At 39.9% G+C, this 25,861-nt stretch overlaps 1 protein-coding gene across 13 annotated transcripts in view; it reads right to left on the bottom strand.

Moving 5' to 3' along the window:
* Positions 1-597: 597 nt before the first annotated feature.
* Positions 598-25,861, bottom strand: part of SOX5 (SRY-box transcription factor 5) — a 638,339-nt gene continuing 613,075 nt past the window's right edge. For all 13 annotated transcript variants that reach the window (XM_069862326.1, XM_069862339.1, XM_069862334.1 and 10 more), the window contains 4 exons: positions 16,024-16,132; positions 14,974-15,147; positions 7,969-8,185; positions 598-4,654 (listed from right to left, as the gene is read on the bottom strand). In XM_069862326.1, coding sequence (XP_069718427.1) covers positions 4,351-4,654; positions 7,969-8,185; positions 14,974-15,147; positions 16,024-16,132 — 804 coding nt within the window. In that variant the 3' untranslated portion in view covers positions 598-4,350. The remainder of the gene's footprint in view (positions 4,655-7,968; positions 8,186-14,973; positions 15,148-16,023; positions 16,133-25,861) is intronic.

The raw sequence follows: 25,861 nt of genomic DNA, 5'->3' as shown, positions 1-25,861 counted from the left end.
GGAACAGTTAAATAAAGATGTTAAATGCACTTAAAAATCCTATTTTACTAATATAAGGCATGAATAAATTGAAAAAGGATATACTCTGTGTTATTTAATTGAGCTTAGAAGCAAGTGTCTCAGTTTTTTTCTTCTTTCATTTCCCCTTTTCCCCACTGCTGGTGTTCTTTTATAAGCTTGTGAGATGCAGTGGCATAAGCTGCTCCCCCGATTTAGGAGGAGATGGCCTGCATGCCCTCCTCGGCAGCTCCCTAGGACCTTCCTTGCTCGCCAGGTTCCCAGGGAAGAGGGGAACAAAGCCTGCCTTGGCATTAGGGCCTTGATGTGCTTTTAGGTTAATATGATCCTAATCTCTTCTAACCTGTTTTTAATACATGCTCCAGGGCACAGAACCCAGGAAAAAAAAAAAGAAACAAGACAAGATCTTTTTTAGAAATGTATGCTTTGCTTTGCTTTGTTTTTCCTAAGAAATTAAAGAGGGACAAACAGGGCCTCACTTTCAAATCTGGTCTGCTACTGCCAAGGGATACATGGGTGCTCATCCTCAGACCAACAAAACACAGGCATTAAGTATTTTGCTGGTTCGGGACCCCAGAGCCTTTTTTCTTTTTAACATTGCTGCATTGGTTTCAACCTCCACATGCAGGACATGGATAGTCTGCTAAAGCTACCCATTCAAAAAGCCTGACCAAACCCCAGGCTCTACGGTAATCTCTCAAGACAGAAATGTGTGCGGTAATAGAATTAGCATTCATCTCAGCTCTAGTCCAGGCCAAGACAGTGAGTAAAGCAGAACACTCCTGGAGAAGGCTCTGTCACGCAGCCCATGGTCAAGAGCAGAGCTTCGTCCTGCTCTCCTGGTGCAGGACTGACCCTGCCCATGGAGACGGGGCTGCCTCCAGGAGTGTCTCCTGCAGCACGGCCCATAGTGCAGGGCTGAAATTTGGTCCCATTGAAGTCGAAGGGCCTTTTTCCCATTGACTTCTCTGAGGCCGGCTTTGCAGCTCACGTGTCTAAGACTTGCCCCAATCACATCTGCCACAATGGCACCTACCTGGAGCTAAAACAAAGTATTCTGGTAGCCCAAAGTGACATAATTAAATCAGAGAATCTCCATAACATGGTGGAAATCAAGCATCCAGCAAATGTGAGGTGAACCCACTAGAGTCAGAAGTAATTTGTTCACAAAGACAGGGAACAAATTTAAAAGTAAAAAAGAAAAAGGAGCAAATACCTGTTTTCACATTGTACATAATAATGATATAAAAACAATTGTCTATGTTTTTTTTTTTGTCCTTCTTATCCAAACAAGAGTGCTTCAAAAAAATTGGCTCTAGATGACTGGTGTAATTAAATAACTAAAATGAGTGATGAGAGAGCAGAAGTTAATTAAGATTGAAAACAACATTCCCATTAATTCACTCCATCATAATAAACATCAGAAGTTGACATGGCTGGGGCCAAAATTAAAATAAAAGAAAGAGGAATGGTGTGAGCAGAAGAAGAAGCAATTTGTTTTCATATGTATATATATATATTTATATATATATAAAAAGGCAAGGTGGGGAGGGGTATCCATTTTAAATAGCCTAACAGCTTCATTTGCTGCACTGCCAAATTAGAACAGAATAAAATAAAGTTAAAAAAAGGGGGGGATAAAATAAATTATACATAATTTACTAATCTGGGAACAGCTGACCATCATCATTATTATTATTATTATTATAATTACCATTACAACACTAGCAAGAAGAGGCAGTTCAACTGAAAAAAAAAAAACCAACACAGTCATAAAATACAAACAAAAAGAACCCTCTCTGACATGGAGGATAAGATCAGCTACTCCAAGCATAACTTCAGAGCAAATCTTTTGAGAGAGAGAAAATAGAAAAGAATTTTTCGAAGTGGAAGTGGAAATCTAAAAAGGGAAAATAGGATAAAAATAAAACAGATGTTGCAGGGTAAAACTATCACATGTCCAAACTGCTCATTGGAGTATTGTCTTAAGTCTTCAATGGCATTTGCTCATTTGCTTTGCACGAGGTCTGCAAAGGTCAAATTACACTTCAAGTGGGATTTCAAGAGGCAAAGAAAGACCCCCTACATCCTCCTTCCCAGTCTCTCCTCCCACTTGCCCCTTTCCTCCTGCACCTGAACTTAAATGGCTGATGGCACCAAGGGCTAGACTTGCCTGATAAAGGGACCATTTGCAAAATCAGTATCACCAGCTACTGAAGACGATGGTTATGGGGCTGGGATCTCACTGGCACTGAGATGCAGAGAGCTACTTTTAAAAGTTAAAGTGATAATGACAGCAACAACCTTCTTTCTAGGAGTAAGGATTTACCAGGGAGTAATAAGAATGTAAAGGTGGCATCCTCAGTTAGAAAAAAGACTCAGAAGGCTTTTTTCTCAGTGAAACCCCAAGATTTTGCTTCCCAGGCCAGAGAGAGGAGCTCCTGGACAGTTGCTGTTTGAAATTAGAAGTATCGTTTTTTTTGGTTGGTTGGTTGGTTTTGATCTAATGCTTCTGTCTTGATACAGGAACCTGGGTCTTCTCCTTCCACAGGAAGATCAGAGTGAAAAGATGAAAAGAGACTCTTTGATTCACTTATATTTACATTCTTTTTCTGAAATCAAGTGTAACATTGTTACCTTATTCAAAATACAAGAAGCTAACTTCTGCTCAGGTTTATGCTTCCGTAAATCCACATTCCTCATCTGTTTGCTGTTGCCCAAGGAAAGCAAAACTGCTCAAGCAACATATCTAAGGGCTCTAAAATAACACTGAAAATATTATAGCCCAGGAGAACAATTTTTCACTTCTGAGAGGCAGCAGCTAGGAAAACTCAACCACAAAAGTTCACATTCTTATATGCCCACTTTGAATATGGAAATCTCTTCATAGCTCTTAGTCTTCCTTCCTACGCAAATATCCCACTGATAAAAATGGATATCTACAAGTACAAAGGAGGAAAAGATGTAACTTTAAAAAAAAATTGCCTTTTGAATCAGAGATCAGTACTCAGCAACCCTGAAGGAACAAGTTCATTAGAACTGGACAGCCTGGTAACCTAATTACACCCAGCGAGGAGGTGACATTGTCGATTGCCCTGTTCTGTGCTGAACAAATCACATTTTGGACAAGCCTTTTTTATGCTGTATATGCTGCCACTTGAAGTGTAAATTAAAAGCAAAGGCTTATTACAGACCAAGTCATTTGGGGGGGTGCAGGACTTCATTCTGGAACATGCTTTTTGCTCACAATAGTCCATTATTATTCTTATTTAGTACCATAAACACGCACACATGAAAATCCAAGATCATAAAATATTTTTTTCTCTAAATTCCTTAAGTCTCTCTCTCTCTCTCTCTCTCTCTTTTTTTTTCACCTGAGAACGGCACCTACAGTTTCCTTTTAAAAGCAAAATGAAAAACAAAAATATACGTCTAATCTCACCAGCTGCTGGTATATCAGGTTCTTCAAGGGATTGTCTAAGATACAACAACACTGTCCTAACTTAAGACAGAGCAGGAAGCAAAAGAAGAAGAAAAAAAACAAAACAAGAAGAGACCAACCAAAAAGAAAGCAAATTGGACTAGTTCAGCTCTTTAGTACAAATTTGGCACTTGCTCAAAGACTCAGTATGGTGTGCAACTGATGAAGAGAAGTCCTCTCTTTAAAGGAAATAATTGCTTGTTGGGGTTAACAGAAACAGACTCCCCACTTCCTTCCTTGCCAGCCACGCGCACAGGCACACACGCACACACACACACACTTCTGACCCAGATTTGCCAGGGAGGAGGAGGACGAGGAGGCAGAGGAGGGGGTAAAAGGAATTTTATCTTTTTTTCTTTCCTGTCAGGTGCATTACCAAAAAAAAAAAAATTATTTCTCTTTAAACTGTAGCACAAAACAACAAAACACATTCACAAGCCACTTGTTGGCACTGTGTACCTGAGTGAGAATTTCTAGAACATTGTAGAACAAACAGCCATAAAGTTTATTTGAAAAAAAAAATAATAATAAAAGGTCAACGGGTAAGACTTCAGTGCTTGGGTATAGCAGCTGAATTACTGGCATTATTTTACCCATAGCTTATATCATTCTGTTGTTGTTGTCATCGTTGTCTTTGTTTCCTTTCCTCTGAGCCTTTTTTCTTCTGATGCAGGCTGATGTCTATTAGTCAGCTGATGTCCCAACTAGTTAAGACTAACAGTTAAAGTAACAGTCAGTGTATGAGAAAGTTAATGTGCTTGGCCACTGGCAAGAATAAACCAGATGGGGCTTTATTTATATTTTTCTTTTCTCCTTGAAGTCCTGTAGGTCACAAGATATTTAGACCCTGATCAGTTGGCTTGCCCCGCAATGTGATTTTCACTGTCACTGCCATAGTCCGCATCAGGGTCATCCTCTTCCTCATCATATTCATCGTAGATTTCTCCGTTGACGTCATCGGTCTGCATCTCTTCCTTGATATGAGGCTCTTCACCTTTGATGCCGTAAGTGCTCTGGATGACGGGCATCCCAGGCTCCGGGCTGCTGGACACGCTTGAGTGCTCGGAGGGCAAATGTGGGGAAGGCATTCCTGCCATGGCAATGGCTCCTGGGTAAACTACGCCCGCGGTTGCAATGGGAATCTGTGCTTGTTGCCTGCCATGGAGAAAAAGTAAAAGGATGTTTGAATACTGGAAGGAGTAAAGGGAGGCCAAATTCAATAGCACTTTTCAAGCCCACAGCATATGTTCTTGGGCACAGAGAGGAAGCTCCTGGATGGCCCAAGCAAGACAACATTTATATCAATATTCCAGATTCACCAACTTGAAATGAGCATCAAGCCCAAAACAACTTCACTGATAAGAAAACCCAATCCCTGTAAACACCTCTAGCTGTACCTGAAATACACAGCTTCAGCCTCCTTGCTTGTGATGCAAACTTCTTTACTGGGTAAACTGTGTGACCCCTGAGCTGCCACCCAAAATTTAATGTCCTTTCAGCTGTGGTCCAACTTAAGAAAAGTATTTTGAGAATCTTCCTTTTAAATAATCCAAGCTGATGGCAGGGCTAGACATAAAAGTAACACATTGCCAACACGAGACACAGCTCGGACTAGGGAGTTTGCACAGGAATAGGGAGGTGCTGTGGGAAAGTACTAGTGGGTGAGGAGAAAGCAAGGCAGGTCTCTCCAAAGAGGCAATGTTTACTACATATTCACTCAGAGACCCATCTATTATTACGGAGAGGAACAGTGGGCTTTCTGGGGCCAGTGTGGGTTTATAGGATGATCACTAAGGGCCTCATACTGGAAGGCGATAGTTTGCACAGTGAGAGGCACTTGTGAAAAGCAGAACCTTTGAAGGAAGGTGGATAAAACTAGAAAAGGCAGACTTAAAACGGAAGCATGCATTATTTAAAAATAAATAAAAAGCAAGCAAACAACATGAGCATTTGAGAAAATCCTCTACAGGATGCCTTTATACGGCATCTAAGCCTTGGAAACCTGTCTGCAGTAATGAAAGAAGAATTATTCCAGGCCACAGAAATTCCCTTTACATCAAGCACACTAGCTGTGTTATACCAGTGTTTGTTTCCCTGAGAAGCTTCAGGGTCCCAACAAGCCTAGAGGTTTAAAATTCATGCTCCTTTTGTTTCCTTGCTGCATGAAGTAATTCCATTGCAGTAATACTCTTCAGTACATGCTGCACATTGTAATGTCATCAGCGGTGTGTCCATCTGCACTGAAAAGCCTTGCCACAGGAGACAGGGCATAGTCTCTTGAGATGAACATTCTTAATTAAGAATGAAACCCTCCCCTGTTCCCCTGCATGCCTGTGCCCTGGCTGTACAGTAAGCCTTGCACAGTACAGCGATCCTGAAAGACTTTCCTCTGCCAAACAGCTTTACGTTTGTTTGGAATGGCTTGCTGCATTTTCAGATACTTCCTGCCTGCCATTCGAGCAAGGCCTCCCTCCACAGTGTCTTTATTTCTGTGTTGCTGAAGCAAGTAAAAGTTGTTTCAGCTGAAGACATAGCTCTTAAAGGTGGGAGTGGATCTAATTTGCATTTTTTTCTTAATTCAATAGGAAAGCTTTTGTTTTCTCAAGTCAGCATTTCTGTAACAAGATTCAGCACACTTAAATTGCTTTTAATATTTAACAACAGGAACACTTTGCTCTTAAATGATGCTTTTCAGAGTGCTTTTCAAATAGTAAATAATTTAAGAACAGTATTTTTCCACTTCTATAGGATGTCCACTCCAGAGGATCTCAAAGCAGTCCACAGATACTAATGAATTGGGGCTCTGCAGTCCAGTGAGGTGAGCTCGCCACACTACCATTAAAGCTGAGGACACTGAGTCAGAGAAGCAATAAGTCCAAGAGTTGCAAAAAATGCTCAGCTCTTCCCACTGTGATGCCTTCAGACAGGCCTTCAGTATGTCCCAGCAGCTGGCATAGCCACAGCTCTTGTAAATCCAGTCACCTATTTTGGGGTCCAGGGCAGAGCTGGATTGATGTTTAGAAGTTTAGCCCTAAATGACCTGTACTGACTGCTGCAGCAGATGGGGAACTAAAACCAGGAATGCATCTGTAGTGCTGTGACCACCAGCATCAAACACTGACCCCACTACAGTCATCGGCCACTTTGTCAATAACTTACACGAAGATCTCACCCCAGGTTCTTTGCTCTAATGCCCCGATGCAAATGATCTCCAGAAATGTCTTGTTTTCAATGTCAGTCTTGTTTGGAAAGCCAAATAATATGCAGAATGGTACAAGGTTAAATTTTTTTCCCATGATGAAGCATGCATGTTAACCAGATAAGCTGTGTTTTGGGGGCTCTATTGCCACCTATTCTTTTTCCAGAACCGCTCCCCCCCCCTCTTTTTTTAATCTCTTGATGCCAAATATTGGCTGACTTCCCTGTGTTTGTTTCAGTGCTTACCACCGGGATCACTGGACCTGCCAGCGCCACAGGGTTAAGCAGCTCAAATTTCTCTGCTGAGCTGCTTATTATGACAATGCACACTGTAGCTGTTTAAAACACAATCTGATGACACTTAACAGTTGCTAGACACATATTCTTTCCTTTATTGCTACTTCTTGCTATTAACTAGAGAGATGCGCCACTCAGTTCAGCTAATATTAAAATTATTCCAAATTCAGACGAAACAGAACACAAATTCTTACTGCTGGTTTTGCTTCTTTCAAGATCACTGTGTAGCTTTTAACTTTCTGGAGTGAATACAGAAATACTGCAGAATATTTATTACTTCTGATTCTTTTGATCTGCTGTAACCAAAATCAAAGAGTCTTTGCAGAAAAAGAATAAATGCTAGTTTTCTAGGCAGATTCTAATCTAATCACATCAAGCTGATCTAGTACCTGTTTATAAGAACCAGTCTTCCTGAAATTTATGCTCAACACAAAGGATTTAGCTTACTGTACTGGAAGACACTCCCTATTATGACAAATGCCGTAATGATAAACAATACAGACTTAACTGAGCCAAGTCCATATTCCAGCTCAAGTTCAGTATGTTCAGCAGTCCTTTTGCAGACTACTTGCTACAGATCATAGTGAATGCAAACTTGTATTTCTGGCTTTTGGATCAAGAGGCACTACCATAGATTCATTCAGATATATTCTCTAAGGCCTATTAATAAAGTAATGCTTGCAAGGCTTTATTAGAAGACTTAGGTTTTGTTAGAAAGTTTTAAGCTTTTTTTTTACTTTTGCATGTTCAGAGTGGAAATGAAACAGTTGGCCAAAGCTGTGAGATAAGTATGTAGCAGAGCCAACAAAAAAATCCCTAACTGCCTAACTTCCTCCTGGAACATATTGTTTTAAATTGTAAGCTTCATACTTAGTTAGCAATATATAAATAACATTTACCACACTGAATCAAGAATTCTTCCTGAATTTTTTTTTTTTTGCTGAAATGAGCAGTAGATTTTAAAAGTCCCATACCCAACATTGAAATACTGCCTCATCTCCTGGCGTCTGTTGCGCATGATAGCCTTGTACTCGCCAATGCGTAACTTTTTGCCATCTACAAGGCAGGTACGCTTCGGCCTTGGCTTGTATTTGTAGTCTGGGTATTTCTCCAGGTGCTGTTTGCTCAGTCGGGCCTGCTCCTCATAGTATGGCTGCTTCTCTAGGTTTGTCATAGCTTTCCAGCGAGATCCTGTCACAAAAAAAAAAAATAAAAAAAAGAAAAGAATGAGAAATGAGATTCTACTCATCCACAAACATTGAAAGGCAGAAAAACAAGTAGGTCACCCAGAACAAGATACCTGCGGTCATATCGCTTTGGGCTGGGAATCTGTCAGAGCTTCTAGGCGGAGGTCAAGTCTTGTTTGCATTTGATTGGTAAACCTCTTGGACTTAGCCAAGAGGCAGACAGAGATGATATTGGAAGTTTTGACTCAATATTTTACTGAAACTTATCTAAATTATAATGTCCTTCAGGTGAGAAGTAAAACCATCATCCTGATAATGAGCAATCCCTGTTACTTTGTTTTAGAAAACAAGGCAGGGTATTTTAGATGAACAGCCAAAGACCACATAGATACAGAGAATATGCTCTGCTACATCCACTCCACTTTTCTTTGGCCGTGGTCCTGTTTTCACCTCCTGTTCCAGAGGAAGCACCAGTCCCATGTGCTGAGATCTAGTCACTGTGCTCCATAACTGTTGGATCAAGGAATAAACTCTGGATATGCATGTGTCTACAGCTTAGCCTTTCACGACAAATACCATATCTCTCTAGCCCCCAGGTTTATGAGAAACAGAATATGAACTGATTGTAAATGCTATGCTGCTGGGTACAGGAGCCTGAAAAGACTCTGAAGCAATGCCTCCAAAAGCTATAAAGGGTCCTGTATGTCTCTGTGGGGTTTTAATTCAAACCCAAGTCCTGGGCAACAGTGCCAACTCTAAGCTAAAAGAATTTAGTATGTGTCATGAAGGGAAGAACAATGGGATACTGGCACATCTCTCCACGGAGCCACATTATGGCTTCATGGCTGGCAGTCTTGTTTCTGACACTGCCTGTGTGGATATTTGAGCTAGGGAAATAAGAAGACTATACAATTGTTTTCAAATACCTCCTGAAATTTATTAACTAATATTTCTTAAAGGACGTAATATGGGAGCAGAAAGTAAAATTTCTTGAATCATTTATCCTATTTTATTTTTCCATGAACTATAGAAGTGCTTCAGGGTAAGGCACATTTCAAATAACCAGAATGGTCCAAGCTGTGAAACATGTGGCCTAGAAGGAAAACTTTATTGGAAAACAGTCAATTTTCCCATTGGAAAAAAAGTTTGGATAGCTTCTCAATGTAATGGGTTCATAATGTCATATGTCACACTTGACTTCCTCTTGTTCTTCATTTCTTATGGTTACTCATACTGTACTTAGCTCATTCTATTACTCAGGCTGGTCTTAGCTCACTGTGCCCCTAAGACCTGCAATATAGGGAGTGCAGTTACCCCTTCCCACAAAAGAAAACAGTCTGGTTCCCTCTAGAAAGTCCCCTTCTAATTATTGACACCATTTCCCCCATTTCTCTGTGAGTCTTTATTCCAAGCTGTAGTTTGGAGTTCTGGAGTGAAGGGCTAACAGGCTGGAAGAGCCTGACTTTACATCTAGAGATAATCAATTTGTAAACAACGATGTCTCTCTTCTGAAGAGAAGCAATGGATATCCCTTTCTTAGCCAACACTGCTTTGGAGTCAAACCCATAATTTTTCATGATGTTTACAACATATAATATGCAGAGCTCTTCCAGCTAGTTTCAGAATGAGAAACAGTTTATTTATATTGTTATTAGCTTAGATGCAGCACGATATTAGCATGACTACATGGTTTCTAGGATTTGGACTAAAACTCCTGCATAGTATTTCATGTCATATAGAAGTAGAGTCTGTGCATAGGGATTTGTGGCAGGATGCTTTGTTAGACAGGGCAGCAGACCTCTGCATCCAGAATCCTGCTCAACAGCTTTGTCTCCTACAGAGAAATTATTCCAACCTTTTTTCTGGCAAAGAGAGTGGCTAGAAAAAGTGACATCAACTTTCCACACGTAGTACCTCCTAGATTTTGGGCTAAACGACACAGTGATACACGTGTAAAGGCTGCCAAAACACGTAACATCTACTAAAGTCATGTAGATGGAAAGATAGATAGGGCCTGCGCTGAATGATGTTAAGACTTCAGGGTAAAGCATATAAGGTCTACTGAAGATGCTCAGAAACAGGTCTACTTTCAAACTGTACCTCGCAGACACTGGCACACTGGCATTTTAGTGTATCAAGAAAATCATAAAACTAGACTAGTCCTCTCATCACAGACCTGCTGTAGTCCAAGTGGCTCAGAAAATAGCCCCAGCCTCATTTCCTGCTGATCAATCAGTTTTTATTTATGAGTAATAATTGAAAACCTCAGTCTTTACACAAATCTCTATGTTTGCTTTACATGTTGTGAGGCGACCTGCAATGTAGGAACTCAGATACATTCTAAGACAGATGGGCAGACAGGGAGGTACAAATTAAAACCAGTAGTTGCAAAATCACTATGAAAATGTTCTATCCCAGCACAAATCCTCTTTCACTGTGCTAGCTTGCTTGCTGCAATCCTAAAGTCATATCTGGGCAGGGAGATGCCTACACCCTCATGTGAAAAAAATCTGTAAATAGTGGGTGAAGTTAGACAAAACTATAAGTCTTTTCAGGATCAGGGCCATAAAAATGGAAATTTCCATGCATAATATTTGTACATACAGTTACACGTACAATATTTACACATAAATGTCACTCGTTATGCTTTTCCTTCCTAAGCTGCAAACTCAATACAACAAAAATCCTGGCAGTCTTACCTCTCTTACTCGCAAATAATAGCTGCCTTCTGCAGTGACACTTCCTCTTACTATGACTTTACCATTTTTACAAAATATACTAAATATAATTTAGTAGTATGCTTTGAAGTATCATAAATAATTAAACCAAGAATGCTATCAAAACAATTCCTTAAAGAGGGCACATTTTCTGATAATAAACCTTCATTTTATCATTTTCACTTATTTTCTTAGTTATATAAAAAATCCAACCAGCTCTCTGGTCTTAATCTGGAATTTTGAAAGTCTGAATAATATATAACTCTGATCTTTGAATGTGCACCCACAGGCAGGCTAACTTATGAATGAGTATTGTCAATCAATGTACTAAAACTGGTTTAAAATATCTTGTATGCGGACAAAATATATTTGTAATAGCTTTACCTACCATTTATGTATCTATAAACATGGACAGACAGGCATAGGTACCTATGCACAGTGCCAAGACCAAGTATAAACAAGGTTGCAATTGAAGAATCTTGAAAAATCTTTCTTTTTAAGGGAAGATTTACACTCCTGGGTGAGCTTTCTGCTCACCATCTGTGTTAGAAAGCTTTGAGTGGGTCAAGTATGCCAGGCTTTTCTCCTCAACTATGAAAACAAGAACCCGTCCCCCTCCCTGGATGCATACATAATTACAAGCAAGATTCTCACATAATTCTCCCTGATCTGGTGGCTGAGGTATTTAGAAAATAAATGAGAAAATTCTAAGAGTTTGCAACACCAAACATGGCTCCTACTCCCAGAGTGAGCTACAAAAGTTAGAGCTGTGCCCACACACGATGACCGTACAAATGGCTGTAGGGGGCCAGCTATTTTTCAGTCCAGCATAGAAAAGAGATGTCCCTGTGTGTGACCTGACGCTTGTGTGTGGGCACACACACACCATGCCCTAGGTAGGGTTAGGAGCTCTGCTTACCACTGATTTTAAGCCATGTTTCTCTGACAAGAATTTTCAGCTGTTTGTAATATTGCCTAACACTAGGCAATGGGCTAATGTTAGGCTGACATTTTTAATCTGAGTATCTGAATCGGCTGGTTTTATGTTTAAAAAAATACATACGCACAGAGAAGCACTTGTACAGTGTACAGGTATGTGTGTAGGTATGTATTCACACACATACAGAGCCATGTGAGAATTTCTGAAGGCAGTGTCTAACTTCATGATTTCTCATTGAAACTAATTAAAATATTTACAAAAATATCTAAACAATGTATTATTAAAATGATAGGGTCCAGCAGACCCATTTTAGCACTTCTTTAACAATTTACTAAAAAAAAAAAAATCATTATCCGCAAATTTAAGTAGCAATGAACAGATGGATGACAAACGTATGCACAGATGAATTTAGTGACAAATCCATGTATCTAATTTTTATGCTCAAAACATAATACCACAGTGTCAAACGTAATCCCTAGAGAATTCAGTGCCGGGAAGGGCACTTCCTCTCATTTTACTATAAAAATGACCCTCGATTGGTGATGACTCCTTCTAAGCTACTCCCCATGACAATGAGCTCTCTGACCACAATGTGTAGCAGCGCTGCTAAAGAAAGGGCGAGGAAAATTTGTGGCTTTCTAACAAAGAGACCCTAATATCTAGCTGAACTGTAAGCTTCTAGTTGCTCACCCTATGCCAGTTAACAGAGCTCCCTGCTGACTTCAAAAGACTGGCCTTTTGCAATTGAGGTAAGACCTTTGTAACTTTTCTGTCAAGAGAGATGATGTCAGGACGTCCCTCTCCATTGCATAGGTGGAATAAAAAAATTGAATGTGATGCTGGAAAGAAATAGAAACATCATCTCTTTCTGCTTCAGAACTTGCTTTTCCCCATATCTGGCAGCAAAACAGAGAGTTTGGAGTCAGCTATACTGTCTGTCACCTCAACAGGATCTGTAATGAATTTGCACATTTTACTCCAACTACTGTATATCTAATCAGAAAAAGATGTCCCCATATCTCCCTGATCTAGCGCCAAATAGTAAAAGGTGATTCCTTATGTTAACAATTTCAGCAGAATGGCTTATTAAAACCAGATTTTAGGGTATTATAAAATGCTTAGAAGCCCTTTAAAATGTCAACCAGGATCCCCAGAGACTGCGTAAAATGTCAGCCCAGCTCAAGCGCCTGTTTTAAGCAGAATGAATTAGCAGCGTGCTGTCGGAGGTTGTTATCCAAAACAATCAGTTAAGAGGGAAAACATCAAGCTCTCTTTGTACTTTCTATATGAAAAGGGCCATTCAGAATGATCTTGTAGATTTCTGAAGCTGATTATTTAAAAACAGGTTTAACCAGGTCTACTCTCAATTTAGAAACAGACCAAAACTATTACTGCCCTGTCCTCAGTCTAATCATGTCATGCACCTCTGACCAGTATAATCCCTTTTAACCAGTATAAGGTTATTTTACCATCAACATAACCAATTTAGCCATCTATTTCTGTTCCTATAACAAATCTAATCATCTCATTCCACCCTTTTAATCATGGGTTAATATTGTCACATCTGCAATCCACAGCCAATACATTCTGCCTCTCTGACCAATTTATCTCATTTCCACTTGCCCCCTGCTGACTTTTCATAAAACCACTCTAATCAAGCTAAACTTCAAACCTCTGACCAGTCTAAACTCAGCATATTTACCAGCCCTGTAGCTGGTTAATGCTGCACTACATCTCTCATGTGGTCTGCAAAACCAAAGAGACCTGCAACTCAAGTCAACATGTTCCCTGCTTAAACTTTTACCCACTGACCTAAGGCACGTTTAGAATCTGCAACACACTCTTTATCAATAAAAATACAACATCTCTGATTTGGTCACAGAATCTTTTTTTCTACAGAAGCGTAATTCATTGGCATCAGAGATCCTCGTTCACCTTCTGTATCATTCAGTGCATCACAGAAGAGTAACTTAGGACAGAGTGTAGTCCTGGGAACTTAAGCAAGGAGTGAAAAGTTGGAAGGCTATGGTATGAAGTTGATGTTCATGACAAAAGTTGCTTGGGATGTGAACAGCAGAGGATATTCAAATTAATTCTGATGTTCAAATTAGTTCTGATGTTTCTTTTTTTGATTTCAGGATTCTTTTCAGAATATTTAGAATAAAAGCTTGTGATACAAGATCATGTATTAAAGGGAAATGTAACATAACAGGAACATAACATAACAACATAATGGTGAAGGGGCTGGAGAACAGGCCTTATGAGGAACGGCTGAGAGATCTGGGGTTGTTTAGCCTGGAGAAGAGAAGGCTGAGGGGAGACCACATTGCTCTCTACAACTACCTGAAAGGAGGTTGTAGAGAGGAGGGTGCTGGCCTCTTCTCCCAAGTGACAGGGGACAGGACAAGAGGTAATGGCCTCAAGCTCTGCCAGGGGAGGTTTAGGCTGGACATTAGGAAAAAATTTTTCACAGAAAGGGTCATTGGGCACTGGAACAGGCTGCCCAGGGTGGTGGTTGAGTCACCTTCCCTGGAGGTGTTTAAGGCATGGGTGGACAAGGTGCTGGGGGACATGGTTTAGTGGCTGATAGGAATGGTTGGACTCACTGAGCCGGTGGGTCTCTTCCAACCTGATTATTCTATGATTCTATAACAAAAGTCCTTCTTAAACTGTCAGTATATAAAACAAAAGGATGTATTTTAGGATCTTTTCCCTACGGCCATTGATTTGAACAGAAAGTGCTATGGCACTAATCAAATACTGTGGTGTGCTACCCACAGTATTGAATCTAGTCAGATGAAATATGTGGGCATATAAACGGTAGCAGGTTTTTTTGTGCTTCTTCAACAGCCTAATGAAATGAATGGGTTTTGTTTTTTGAGTTCATGTTTTCACATGAAACCCCCCACCACAATCTCAATAATTACAAAGACACAAGAACATTTCAGATCATGGCTAACATACTGCTGGGCAGCATGGTGGAAGCTTGCATCACTGTCATCCTTGATGCAGCCATTAGGTAGCAAAATAAATATTCTATAGACAGTAATTCTGGTGTGTGAAGTGCTCATCTCTATTCAGTCAGAAGTTTTTTTGAGTTCTGCTACCGAAAGAATAGTGATCTATCATTCTTACCTAGTATCTTGCTGATATTGGAGTTGTGCATATCAGGGAAGGCTTGAAGGATCTTCCTCCTTTCATCTTTAGCCCACACCATGAATGCATTCATTGGGCGCTTGATATGGGGCTCATTGCTACCACGCCCTCTGGATTCCCGATAAATTCTAGACTCTGAAACTCCTGCACTTCCTAAAGAGAAAGAGAAAAACATTCCCAGCTTGTGTTTCCTCTACAACCAGTAACCTACATTAAGTGCTGCACATTCACTGAATCAGTGATCACAATAGGTTAATGGTGCTTCTTCTTTTTACTTAAAGCAGCAGGAAATATCATGTATTACATTGTCTAGTTTCTAGTTATACTGACTCCATATCAAATAGTATAGACTTCCTGAAGAGTTTGATTTTTCTTTTTCAACATAAAGGATTAAACAGCTTCTCTGAACCATCTTCTACTAATTAATAACATAAACCCAACACTTATCAATACAGATTTTCTTTTCACTTTCTTCCTTTCTTGCTTACAGAATGCTGGTCATATTATGTTACTTATCTTCTACCTTTCTTGTGATGGGAAAGGCATGATATATGGCAATATTAAGCATTTCTTCTTAAGCAACTAGCAAACGAACATTTACACAGCTGTCTGGTTTTGTGCTTACCTCTTCGTAACAACACGAGCAACAGCAGAGAAAGAAATGAACATTATGCTTAGTTCATCAAAGCTCCTAAAGATGCAGTGTGTGCATCATATATGGATGATCAGGTCTATAATTCATGGACTCACTGTGCAATCTTTAACCTACATCTTTTTGCCTCCTTTTACCATCAGAAATACATGCTTGGCCTAGTCTTGAGAAGTGCAGTGTACAAAAGAGAAAGTTAAAAATCACCTCTAGACTTAAAACACCACACGATGAATCATTTTTTCCTGCCCTGTTTCATAGCCATTTATTGCTAACTGCTCTTAGTCCTCACAGGTCCTCCAAAGCACGTGAATTCTCCTCCAGATCCCACTGACATGCACACACAAACCTGGAAATAATGATAAGCTATTTGTACTGACCATCAGAATCTCCACTCATGTTGAAATCCATCATTGCATGGCTAAACTTCCCGTCTTCACTCTGTTTTACTGCCAGTTGCTGAGTCAGGGTCTCCAGTGTTGTTTTGTCCTATATGGGCAAGATGATAGGACTTGGATCAGGCAAATTATTAAATAACTGCAGTGTTCACTGGTAATTCAGAAGGTAATAAGGAAGCTGGATAACAATTCACTCACATCAGTTTACTGAGCCAGGTATTTAAGAACACATAACAATATTTTTTCTGGAAGGGATACAGTTGCAGACTCTACCAAGACATTTTTGAAACATGCTTATTAGCTACTGATGAGCAGACTTCATAGTGTTGAAAACACTGGTTTAGTTAAGCATGATAAAACTGGCTGTGCATCTGAAGAATTCTTCAACTCTCTGTGTCCCTGGGACTGCAAAGCTGGACTGGGAGTTTAGATGATACATGCTCTTTTGGAATGTAATTATTGTTTTACTCCATTTCCAGCCTGCAATCAAAGTGCAGAGACATAGGCAACTTTGCCCTTTCTTGTTTATCAAAGGCAATATTTTACGAAGCAGTCCATGGAGGGGGAGGAGGGGCAAAAAAAAGCCAAACCCTGTAGCTCAAACTTATTCAGGCCTTGGGAAAGGGTCAGGCTGAATTAAGCGTGACATTGGGCAGCAGTTTGTGTTCTTGTCCAGACTGTTTTGCCCAACCCTACTAACACCCTGTCCGTCATTAATCCAGTCAGAACTATCTGTGAACCCTGGATTGCAACAGGCTAGTGTGTGCTGCCAATTAATCTGTCAGGCAGCAGTGGTGTCTAAAGACATTGCCAGAACAACGTGCCAGGGCCATCAATTCCAATGTTCTCTTCAAAACACCTCACTTCCCCCTCAATTGTTTGACTCTACAAACACAAAGGTGTTCCGTTTTCCAACTGTTTTTGTTTTCCCAACAAATTTTACTCATAAACATTCTATCTTCCTGACAATCATACATTTAAAAATAAATCCTTCAGGAAGGCAATGCTAACATTTCTAAATGTTAGGCACTGTGCCTTTTGCAAAACTAAGAAAATGACACGATAGAGAATGATAATAAAGTGGATCCAGTTGAAAAAATTCTTTTGAGCTCCTTTCTAAAAGAAAGATTGCTGTTTTGTTGCTCTGTTCCATTCCTGATGACTGGAAAAGATCAACAAACTTGAAAAACTTTCAGATTTCACATGGCAACTGAAGACTTTCACAACTATTTTTCGTAGCCTAATAATGTCACTGGGTTCTATTATAGCATACTGTGTTCTGTATACAGATATGCTTCCTGCAATGTGATGTCCCTGCATCTGCAATTCAAAGAACACTTCAAATTCATGCAAGTAATTTCACAAAGATTTTCTTGAGAGAGTTAGAAGTGAGGCTAATCTGCCCAACTTCCTATGCTTTCAGAGTTTAGGGAACACAAGGTTAACTTTTCTACTCCTCACACTGATTTTCATTTTGGATCCCTTTCGCTCTCCTGGTGCTCTGTCTATAACCAGGCACAGCACCACATAAAGCATGCAAGATGAGTTATCCTCTTGGTTTTTGCAAGGAAAACCTCATGCAGCAGAATCAGCCCATCGCTAACTAAAGGGTTTCTTTCACACTTCCAGGCACAGCAGATCCAGAAAAGCTTAGAGAAGCTTCGAAGAAGCACCTGAACTATTCAGGCTTTACAAAACTCTTTGACCTACAAATTTTAACTCAGCTCTCATTTCCAAAGCAGCCCATCAGCAGACAGGAGCTCGGGAATAAGTTGACTTTGTATCTCTTCCAAATGGATCTCAGATGTATAATGTGAGTTAACAGTTTTTCCTAAAAAAAAAAATCTATTTACCTACTAAATTCTATATCTCCTATATACGCATTATCTATTATAATGCAAGTCAACTTCATAATGATAAGAGTTCAAAAATTTTTATGTCAATAAGCATTTAAAAATGCTGTCACCAAAATAAAATATAAAAAACCCCATATCCTCTTGCTGGGTTTATTATAGGGGAGGGGAGTTATTCCACTGCTGACTTTTCTTGAATCATGTATAAACCTCTTAGAGAAACAGAGCTGAAAGCGCAAAGGGCACAGACTTAACAGCTTTTTCTTTATGCAGTAAACGCAGCTGTTGAAGTCAGAGGCAGTTACATTCAGAACCACACTCTGTGGACATGATCTGATTGAGTCTTAAGGTCAGCGAATGCTCTGGCATGCTGTCTGCAAGGTACACACTGGGTACTGCTCGTTTATCAGAGTTTGACTTAACAAGACTACAGATGCTCTGCTGCTATCCATCTTGGGCAAAGTTTAGCATTTTGAGGTACAGTCCCATTAGATGAAGTGAGAGAACTAAGAGGAGGCTATAAAGGAATGCTAGATGAGTGCTGAGCTCCTGGGCTGCTCAGCCCCAGCGATGGGAGGTGGCACTCTAGTGGGTTAGCGTGGAGACCACCCTTTCAACATGGTGATAATTTACTTCCTGCTACTTAAACATGGAAAATGACAATATAATTCAATCAGCAACAATAAGGTGGCAGTTAAAAAGAACTTCTGCATGACGTTGCTCTTGAAGCACAGGACGTCCAAACAGTCAGCTGTACTTTTCTGTGTTAATGTTAAAATGTTTAAGCTTAAAAAGTAGTCAGGCAAGAAAAAGTCTAAGGCCTGCTGTTTCCTAAGCCTCTTCAACAGCATTAGGAGAACAGAAAAAGAACAACGACACCCTGCAGAATGCAGCAATTATGATTTCTTGTCCTATACTATTCCCGTTAAACACATGGCAGCTTATTTTCCCCAGACCTGACAAACAGGAATGATTTCAAAATTACAAAATATTCTAAAGAGGCTAAGTGACATTCCCATGTTGTTTTGCTTGAAAGTATTCAGTTGATGACTTCCTGATTTTTGCTTGACGGAAGCATCTCTTCAGCTTTCCTACCTTTCCTTCAGCTGATGGAGGATCCAGTTCATGGAAGCTCCAGAGAAACAAAGGAAAAATAGTATCTTTTCTTCCCCAACCCCAAATAAACTGTCAACCTGCTGACACTGCTAACCCTGACTCCTCTCACAGAACCTATATAGGAACTTCACACAAAAGATCCAAACCGTTTTCAAGTTTCTAGAAAAAGAGGATCTATTTATCATCATTAAGTTAACACAACAGCAAATTACACTTTCTTAAAATGGCTACCACTCCGCTGTCTTGGATTAGCTGTGTAAACAGTAGCAAGATGTCCTACTATCCAGTGATAATAGGGGGATTACAAACATATTGGATTCAGCAGCCCACTTTAGTAAAGCAACTGTGATACAGCACCAGAACTCAGAAGGCAGTGGTAGATTCCTGCACACTACACTGGACTATGCCTTAAACTTAATTTATCATTATTTCAAGCCCTACATCCAATTGTCTTGCTAGGTAGAGAAAGAAATGGGGAAGAGAGTTCAGCTGATGAAATCATACATACTTTCAGTTTTTTAAACTACAAGAAAATAACTAAAGTTGCAATTCCTTCATTTCAGACTTAATCCACATCCGAAGGTATAAAATGCTGTTCATCCTATGAGCAATGCATGAGTAACATCAACTGCAGCCTACAACCAATACTACTGGGAAGAACAGGCAAGGTTGGTCCAGACCCAGGGAAGCAGTGCAAAGAATTGCTTGTGAAATCTGCTAAAAACCAGGCTGCACAAAGCATAGAAAACAAATGGTAAGGGACGCTTCTGCTCTTGCATGAGAAGAAACATAGGAATCTCTTACTAAAGACAAAGTGATTCCATTTTTTCTACTATTCTGAATTTTGGATCGGGCTGCAGAAGGCTGAAAGACATCTTATAAACATCTTTTTTCTCTATGAAGAACTTCAGCAGAGATTGGGAAAAAATATTCTAATGGTCATTTCTATTGGATTGTAGGAGAGATTCTCCGTAGGGGCAGAAAAAGTTCTGCTGTGTGGATAATTTAAAATTATAATGGGCAAATAGAGAAGATAATACTCTAGAGAGCAATCAATCCCACAACAGCCTAATTGTTCAAAGTATTACCAGAGAGGTTCCATCAACAGCCACAATGTGATGAGAAGTTTCTAAAACTTTATTAATCAAAGAAAGTAATCTGCTGGAGAAGATTGATTTGTACCACAGCTCTTACCAATGCTCTAATTATATTTAAAAGAACAATGAAAAACACATAGGCATATGGAATGTGTCATGTAGAAAAAAATATATAAAAAATGACTAAGCACCGCGAGTCAGACTCAGTTTTGTGGTCAGCTGCAAGAGTTACTTGGCTCTGTGTCATGGGTAGTTGTCATAGTTGAACAAAACATTGATCTAAAAATTACAAGAACGTGGTGGCAGTCTCTTTCATAGAAGAAACATAAAACAAGAAGAGTCAAAACATATGTAGAACAGCCTGATAATGTTTGCCAGAACTCCTCCCACTACTATTCAATCATGAGGCAAAACCTTGGAAGGTTTGAGAAATAAAGCCATTCCAATATTTTTGCCTATTCCCCCTCTAACCTTGCTGCTCCTATCTTGTGTTGGATCATGGTACCAATATTCACGGTGCACCTGAGACCATGCACACGCCTCACAGTTCTTACTCTGCACATGACTCCACAGTTCTTCCAGGATGCTGTGAATGTTGGGCATATGGCAACGGACCCCTCCTCCCCCTCTTTGAGACATCCTTTTGGCTGAGGTATTTGGCAAACACTGACAGCACTCTGAACTCCATTAGAATTGTATTTTGGCAAGAGCTGTTTTTCCGACTACATAATTCAAGGTTAGCAGTTTTACTGGAGCAGTCCACTCTTCACTTTTCTACTCCCCTAACCCTACCCCCATTTCCCCTGTTATGAATATTTCTCCTCTCAGATTGATGCCTGCAGAGATACAGTCACTGTAGAATATCAGAGGAGGAGTGTTCAGGCACATCTCTTCACATTCTTGCTTTTCTTATTCCAAGTGAACTGAAAGGCCAGGCAAAAAAAAAAATGTGTGTGCAGAGGAGCTGGAGAAAGACAAACACGTTTACACACAGACTGCAAGGAGAAACTTGCTCATCAGTTCGTGCACCTAAGAATTACAAATACACGGATGGACAGAATGCCTGCTACCTTTGTTCCCTTCAATGGCAATAAGTAAAAAGAAACAGATGGTTGCTTGTTATTGTCCTTTTTAGTGTCTCATTTCACCTCCTTCCTCTCCAAATGCAGTTTGGCCAGCTATTTACCATTCTGCTCTGCAGGAAAAATTCCCACATTTAAAATCTAAAGGTGGTATTTTCAAATAGATTGAGTTTTGATAAGCTTGTTTTGATCTTAGATTGTTGAGCAGGGCCTGTGACACCACCTAATGCGGTTTGTGGTGCTGAGGCAAAGGTCTTCTCCCAGTAAGCCCAGTAAATATCAACTTTTCAGACACATACCTTGGTCAATATGCAACAAATCTTGAAGTGTTAAGCAGATTAGCTGCTAGACTTCTGTTTATGACAGAAAAATGTATTTAATTATCTGACACACTGGTGGCGCCAGATGTTATTCATTCAACATTACGATACCTTCCTTAACTTTCTGAAAAGGTGAAGAGTCTTATAGTACATCTAACAGGAGTGAAGGTTTTGTAAAAGTAATCTTTCTGTGCATTTCCTCTGCCTCTTGCAATAATAAACATCAGAATAGCTTGTGTTATAAAATCTTTATCCACAGCCTTTCAAAATGTGGAAAACAGGAGGCAGGTGGGCATTACGGATGACAAGAGATCTGGAAGAACTCAGAGGAATCACTGGCAATAGTGAGAGGTATGCCCAGAGGTTTGCACATGATGAATTATTTGCAGTCCAGGCTCTACTCCTGCATATTAATGCCATGGTACTTGAAAACAGGTACCGTGCACACCGTCTATGTCTCAGTAGAAACCATGTTACAATCCAGATTGTGTTACACCTATAACGGCTGTAAGATAGTTTCTGGCTCTTTTCTGAGGGTCTTCTATTTAGATTTAGGTTTCTCTGTGCAGCAGATGACATTGCCTAAGTGTTTTCCACTTATCAGTGAATTTAGCCATAAAATTTCACAAAGAAAGGCAGCATTATTAACTCTGTTTACCAGATTGGAAACTGAGTCACATATTAAGTGACTTGTCAAAGGTTCATTATTAAGACTTACAGTTTTAGGAACTGAAGCTAGCACTCCTCAATGTTATCTAAAACTTATGACCTCAAGCTTACAATTTATTTGTGAGTGTGGAATTGTGACTTTTGCTGATGGTACGTGTTACTAGGGAAAACAAAATAAAATAAAAATAAGTGCAGTTACAGATCCGCCATTACAATGGACCTTGCTTAAGTAACTCTTAGAATCATAGAATCATAGAATAACCAGGTTGGAAGAGACCCACTGGATCATCGAGTCCAACCATTCCTATCAACCACTAAACCATGCCCCTTAGCACCTCGTCCACCCGTGCCTTAAACACCTCCAGGGAAGGTGACTCAACCACCTCCCTGGGCAGCCTTTTCCAGTGCCCAATGACCCTTTCTGTGAAGAATTTTTTCCTAATGTCCAGCCTAAATCTCCCCTGGTGGAGCTTGAGGCCATACAGCAGGGCTGTAAAACTGATAAAGAGCACATGCATGAAAAGTTAAAATAGAGTGAGACTTTTCAAATGCTGAATCAGTAATCATTAAAACCCTTCTGGCTACACAATTTCATCACCATCTACTGTACTAATGAAAAGGGAAGAAACAACAAAGAAGAGTTTAAGCCTTCCAATTACATAAAAGCTGTGGACCACCAAAGCAGATGAAAGATTATTTAATAATGTCACAGCAATTTATCATTTGGGAGATTGTTTTTGTTGTTGTTGCATCATAGTTGAGTATGAAGAAACAATGCATTTACCACCCCCTCAGCTCTTTCAGTCTTGCTTATCTGAAATCTCTTTTTTTCAGGGAATAATCCACCCACAGAACCTAAAAGCAGCATTAGAAGCAAGAAAATAAAATAACATTCTTTATTTGTGGCTCTTCCTGATTTTATGGTACTTACGGAATTACTACATTGTCTTAACTGTGGCTACTACTGGTAAAGTTATCGCATGTTTTGGTTTACAGTATATATTCAAATCCAGATTGGTTCAATGCTGCCTGGAAATCATTTTATCCACATTGTAATCTATACCAAGTGCTATATGGACTCAGTAGAGAGGTGCTCTATGAAGTGTTATAGGGAAAAATCAAGGTGGATCAAATGAGCCCAGAGACTGAACTACTCTCCTCTGAGGAACAGTCACTTAGCCACAGGGAGAATTTGCTAAAATTTCTACAGTCATTTTCTTTGTTGTACGTTATGGACATAGGTCTTTGGTCACTGAAGACATGACAAAGTCTGCCAAAATAAAAAGAGGAAAATCCTCAATAACTCGGCAGGCCCATAAAACTTTTTTTAATTCTTTCTTTGAGAAAGAATCAAATCAGTAAAATGCATTATTTGACTTGGAAACAGTGTGATGGGAAGTGGCAATTCTACAGGAAATGAGGACACTAAGGTCCTGCTTTTCTTTGGTTATAAGCTCTGAGACACAGTGTACATCAGAATTTTTAAATGCTGGTAGGGTGGGCCCAGTCCAATACCTTAGAGAAGAAATAAAAAGGAAAGCAAAAGCAAAACAGAGTGATGAAACACTGCTTCCTTCCTACAGAAGTTTTTACAGTGTGGGCATAGGCATTGACCTCAACAAGATCCAGCTGTAATCTGCTGATTGCAAACAGGTAAATGGTTATATGACCTCGTTTCTCATCTAGACCACAGTTGGTAACTTTGCATGACTTGTTCAGTTGCTGCACCTCAGTTTCCCCATCTAAACAGGAAGCAGATCATGACATATTACCACCATTGTGAAGGGTTTTGAGATCTCTGGATGAAATCTGCCATATACAATTTAACAAAGGATTTCACAGCAAGTCAGAAGGAGCTGCTACAACCGATCAGCAAGTCAAGGAAGTGTTAATTAAGGAACAGAGATGCTACACCAAAAATGAAACAATATGAAAATCACAACCCACACAGGATATCCTGGGAGAGAGGGTCTACACACGCCTAAAGAGAAAGTAAGGAAAGAGTCTCTGCTTTGCTGGCAATTGTTTATTAAACAACAGGTGACTCAACTGCTCAGCATCATTACAGATATTTTGACTATTCTTTTCTGGTTTCCTCTGGAAGGTATTAAAATTATGAAGACTGCTGTACCTTTGCTTACATTTCTTCCAGACTTAACGAAGAAGTTGACGAGCTATCTAGACTATTTCTTAGGAAAGAAACCACATTTTCTCAGTCATGCAGTAAGGCTTAGCTTGTCTACTCCCCAGCATCAGTATCACTACAATTAAAAGTAAAGTTCTGCATCTCCAGAACACCTGCATACTAGGATAGTTAGAACAGGACAGGCTGATCCTCCAAGAGACTAAGCGGACACAATTCACAGATTAATCAGGCTCAGCCTCTATTACACCGAAGAGAAGTATTGCACTGATGCTGGTGCCCATGAATGTGCTGAAAGCCCTAGTAACTGGAGGTATGTAATTACATAAAAATAATAAAATCTCAGGAAGTAATTAGCTTTTGTGGCTGTAGGACACAGCTCAGAACTTAAACTGAAAGACACAAAAAGCTCAAAAGATGTAACAAGAACTCCAAACCAATTGTACACTTTTTTTTTTTTAATTTCAGGAGAAAGTTTATCTACCTTTATTAGGCTTAATGCAGTTTCCAGTAAGCTATACACAGCTGCAGTCTTCCCTGAATCCACACTAGCCTGTGAATGTTTCCAACCTCTGCTCCTTGGAGGGAATGAAGTCTCATCCTGACTTTAGCACCTGCAAGGATCCAAGGTTCTTTCCTTGTCTCTTTGCATGCTCCTCTCCTTGACTTCAATGGAAGTTTCATGCACACATCTGTGGGAAGAATTTGTCCTTCTCTCTGTATTTATTAGCTAAACCTGCCCATGCATCTCTGCCATAATGATGTACTGGAGACACACACAGAAGCTTCTTTTTTCTCTGAAAAATTTATCTGGGCATTTAATAGATGATGGTCAACCCCGGGGTGGGGGGGAAGGCATTTTAAAATAAAGATAAAGCCCATGGAGGAATAAAAAAATCCTTATTGCAGAATTTCCCCTCCCATGCGTAGGCACGTGCTAACTGAGAGTAGTGGCACTGTGACAAAAGTAGCAAAACCAAAGGCAGGCTTTACTGAAAGAAAAAGGGGGAGGGTAGTCTTCCACTGGCCATCTGTGAAAATAAGGCACGTGGCCATTAAATGCAGAGGCTGTAAATATAAATATACACAAGCTCCACAAAGCAAATGGCAAAAAAAATATGGGAAGGGTGGGGTGGGGGTAGGAAAAGGAAGAAGGACTAAACTTTCAGCTGAAGCAAATCAAAATGTTTAATGCTTAGTTACCAGTGTTGGGCAAAACCAATTTTGATTTTTGCAGTGTGCAAACTTGACGTCTGTTTTTAATTAAATTTGATAAAAGTTTCAGAGAAATGACAATGGATACAGTAGCCCTGCTGAACAGAGGACTGTTTGAACATGAATGATCCTGTTGAGCCTGCTGACTGGACTTACTGAAAGGCTGACGTACGGGGTGATGGATGGGTGATGACATAATACCTGCTTGCCTTCTTGTCAGGCTTTTTGAAAACCGTCTGTTCTGTGCTGATAGTATTAACAAAGAGGACTGTAACCTATATACAAGAATTTGTATTGGCATGGAACCTCAGTAAGACAAAATTAG

The sequence above is a fragment of the Phaenicophaeus curvirostris genome, chromosome 1 (assembly GCF_032191515.1).
Source record: "Phaenicophaeus curvirostris isolate KB17595 chromosome 1, BPBGC_Pcur_1.0, whole genome shotgun sequence".
NCBI lineage: Eukaryota > Metazoa > Chordata > Aves > Cuculiformes > Cuculidae > Phaenicophaeus > Phaenicophaeus curvirostris.
This window is presented reverse-complemented; position numbering and strand designations above follow the sequence as displayed.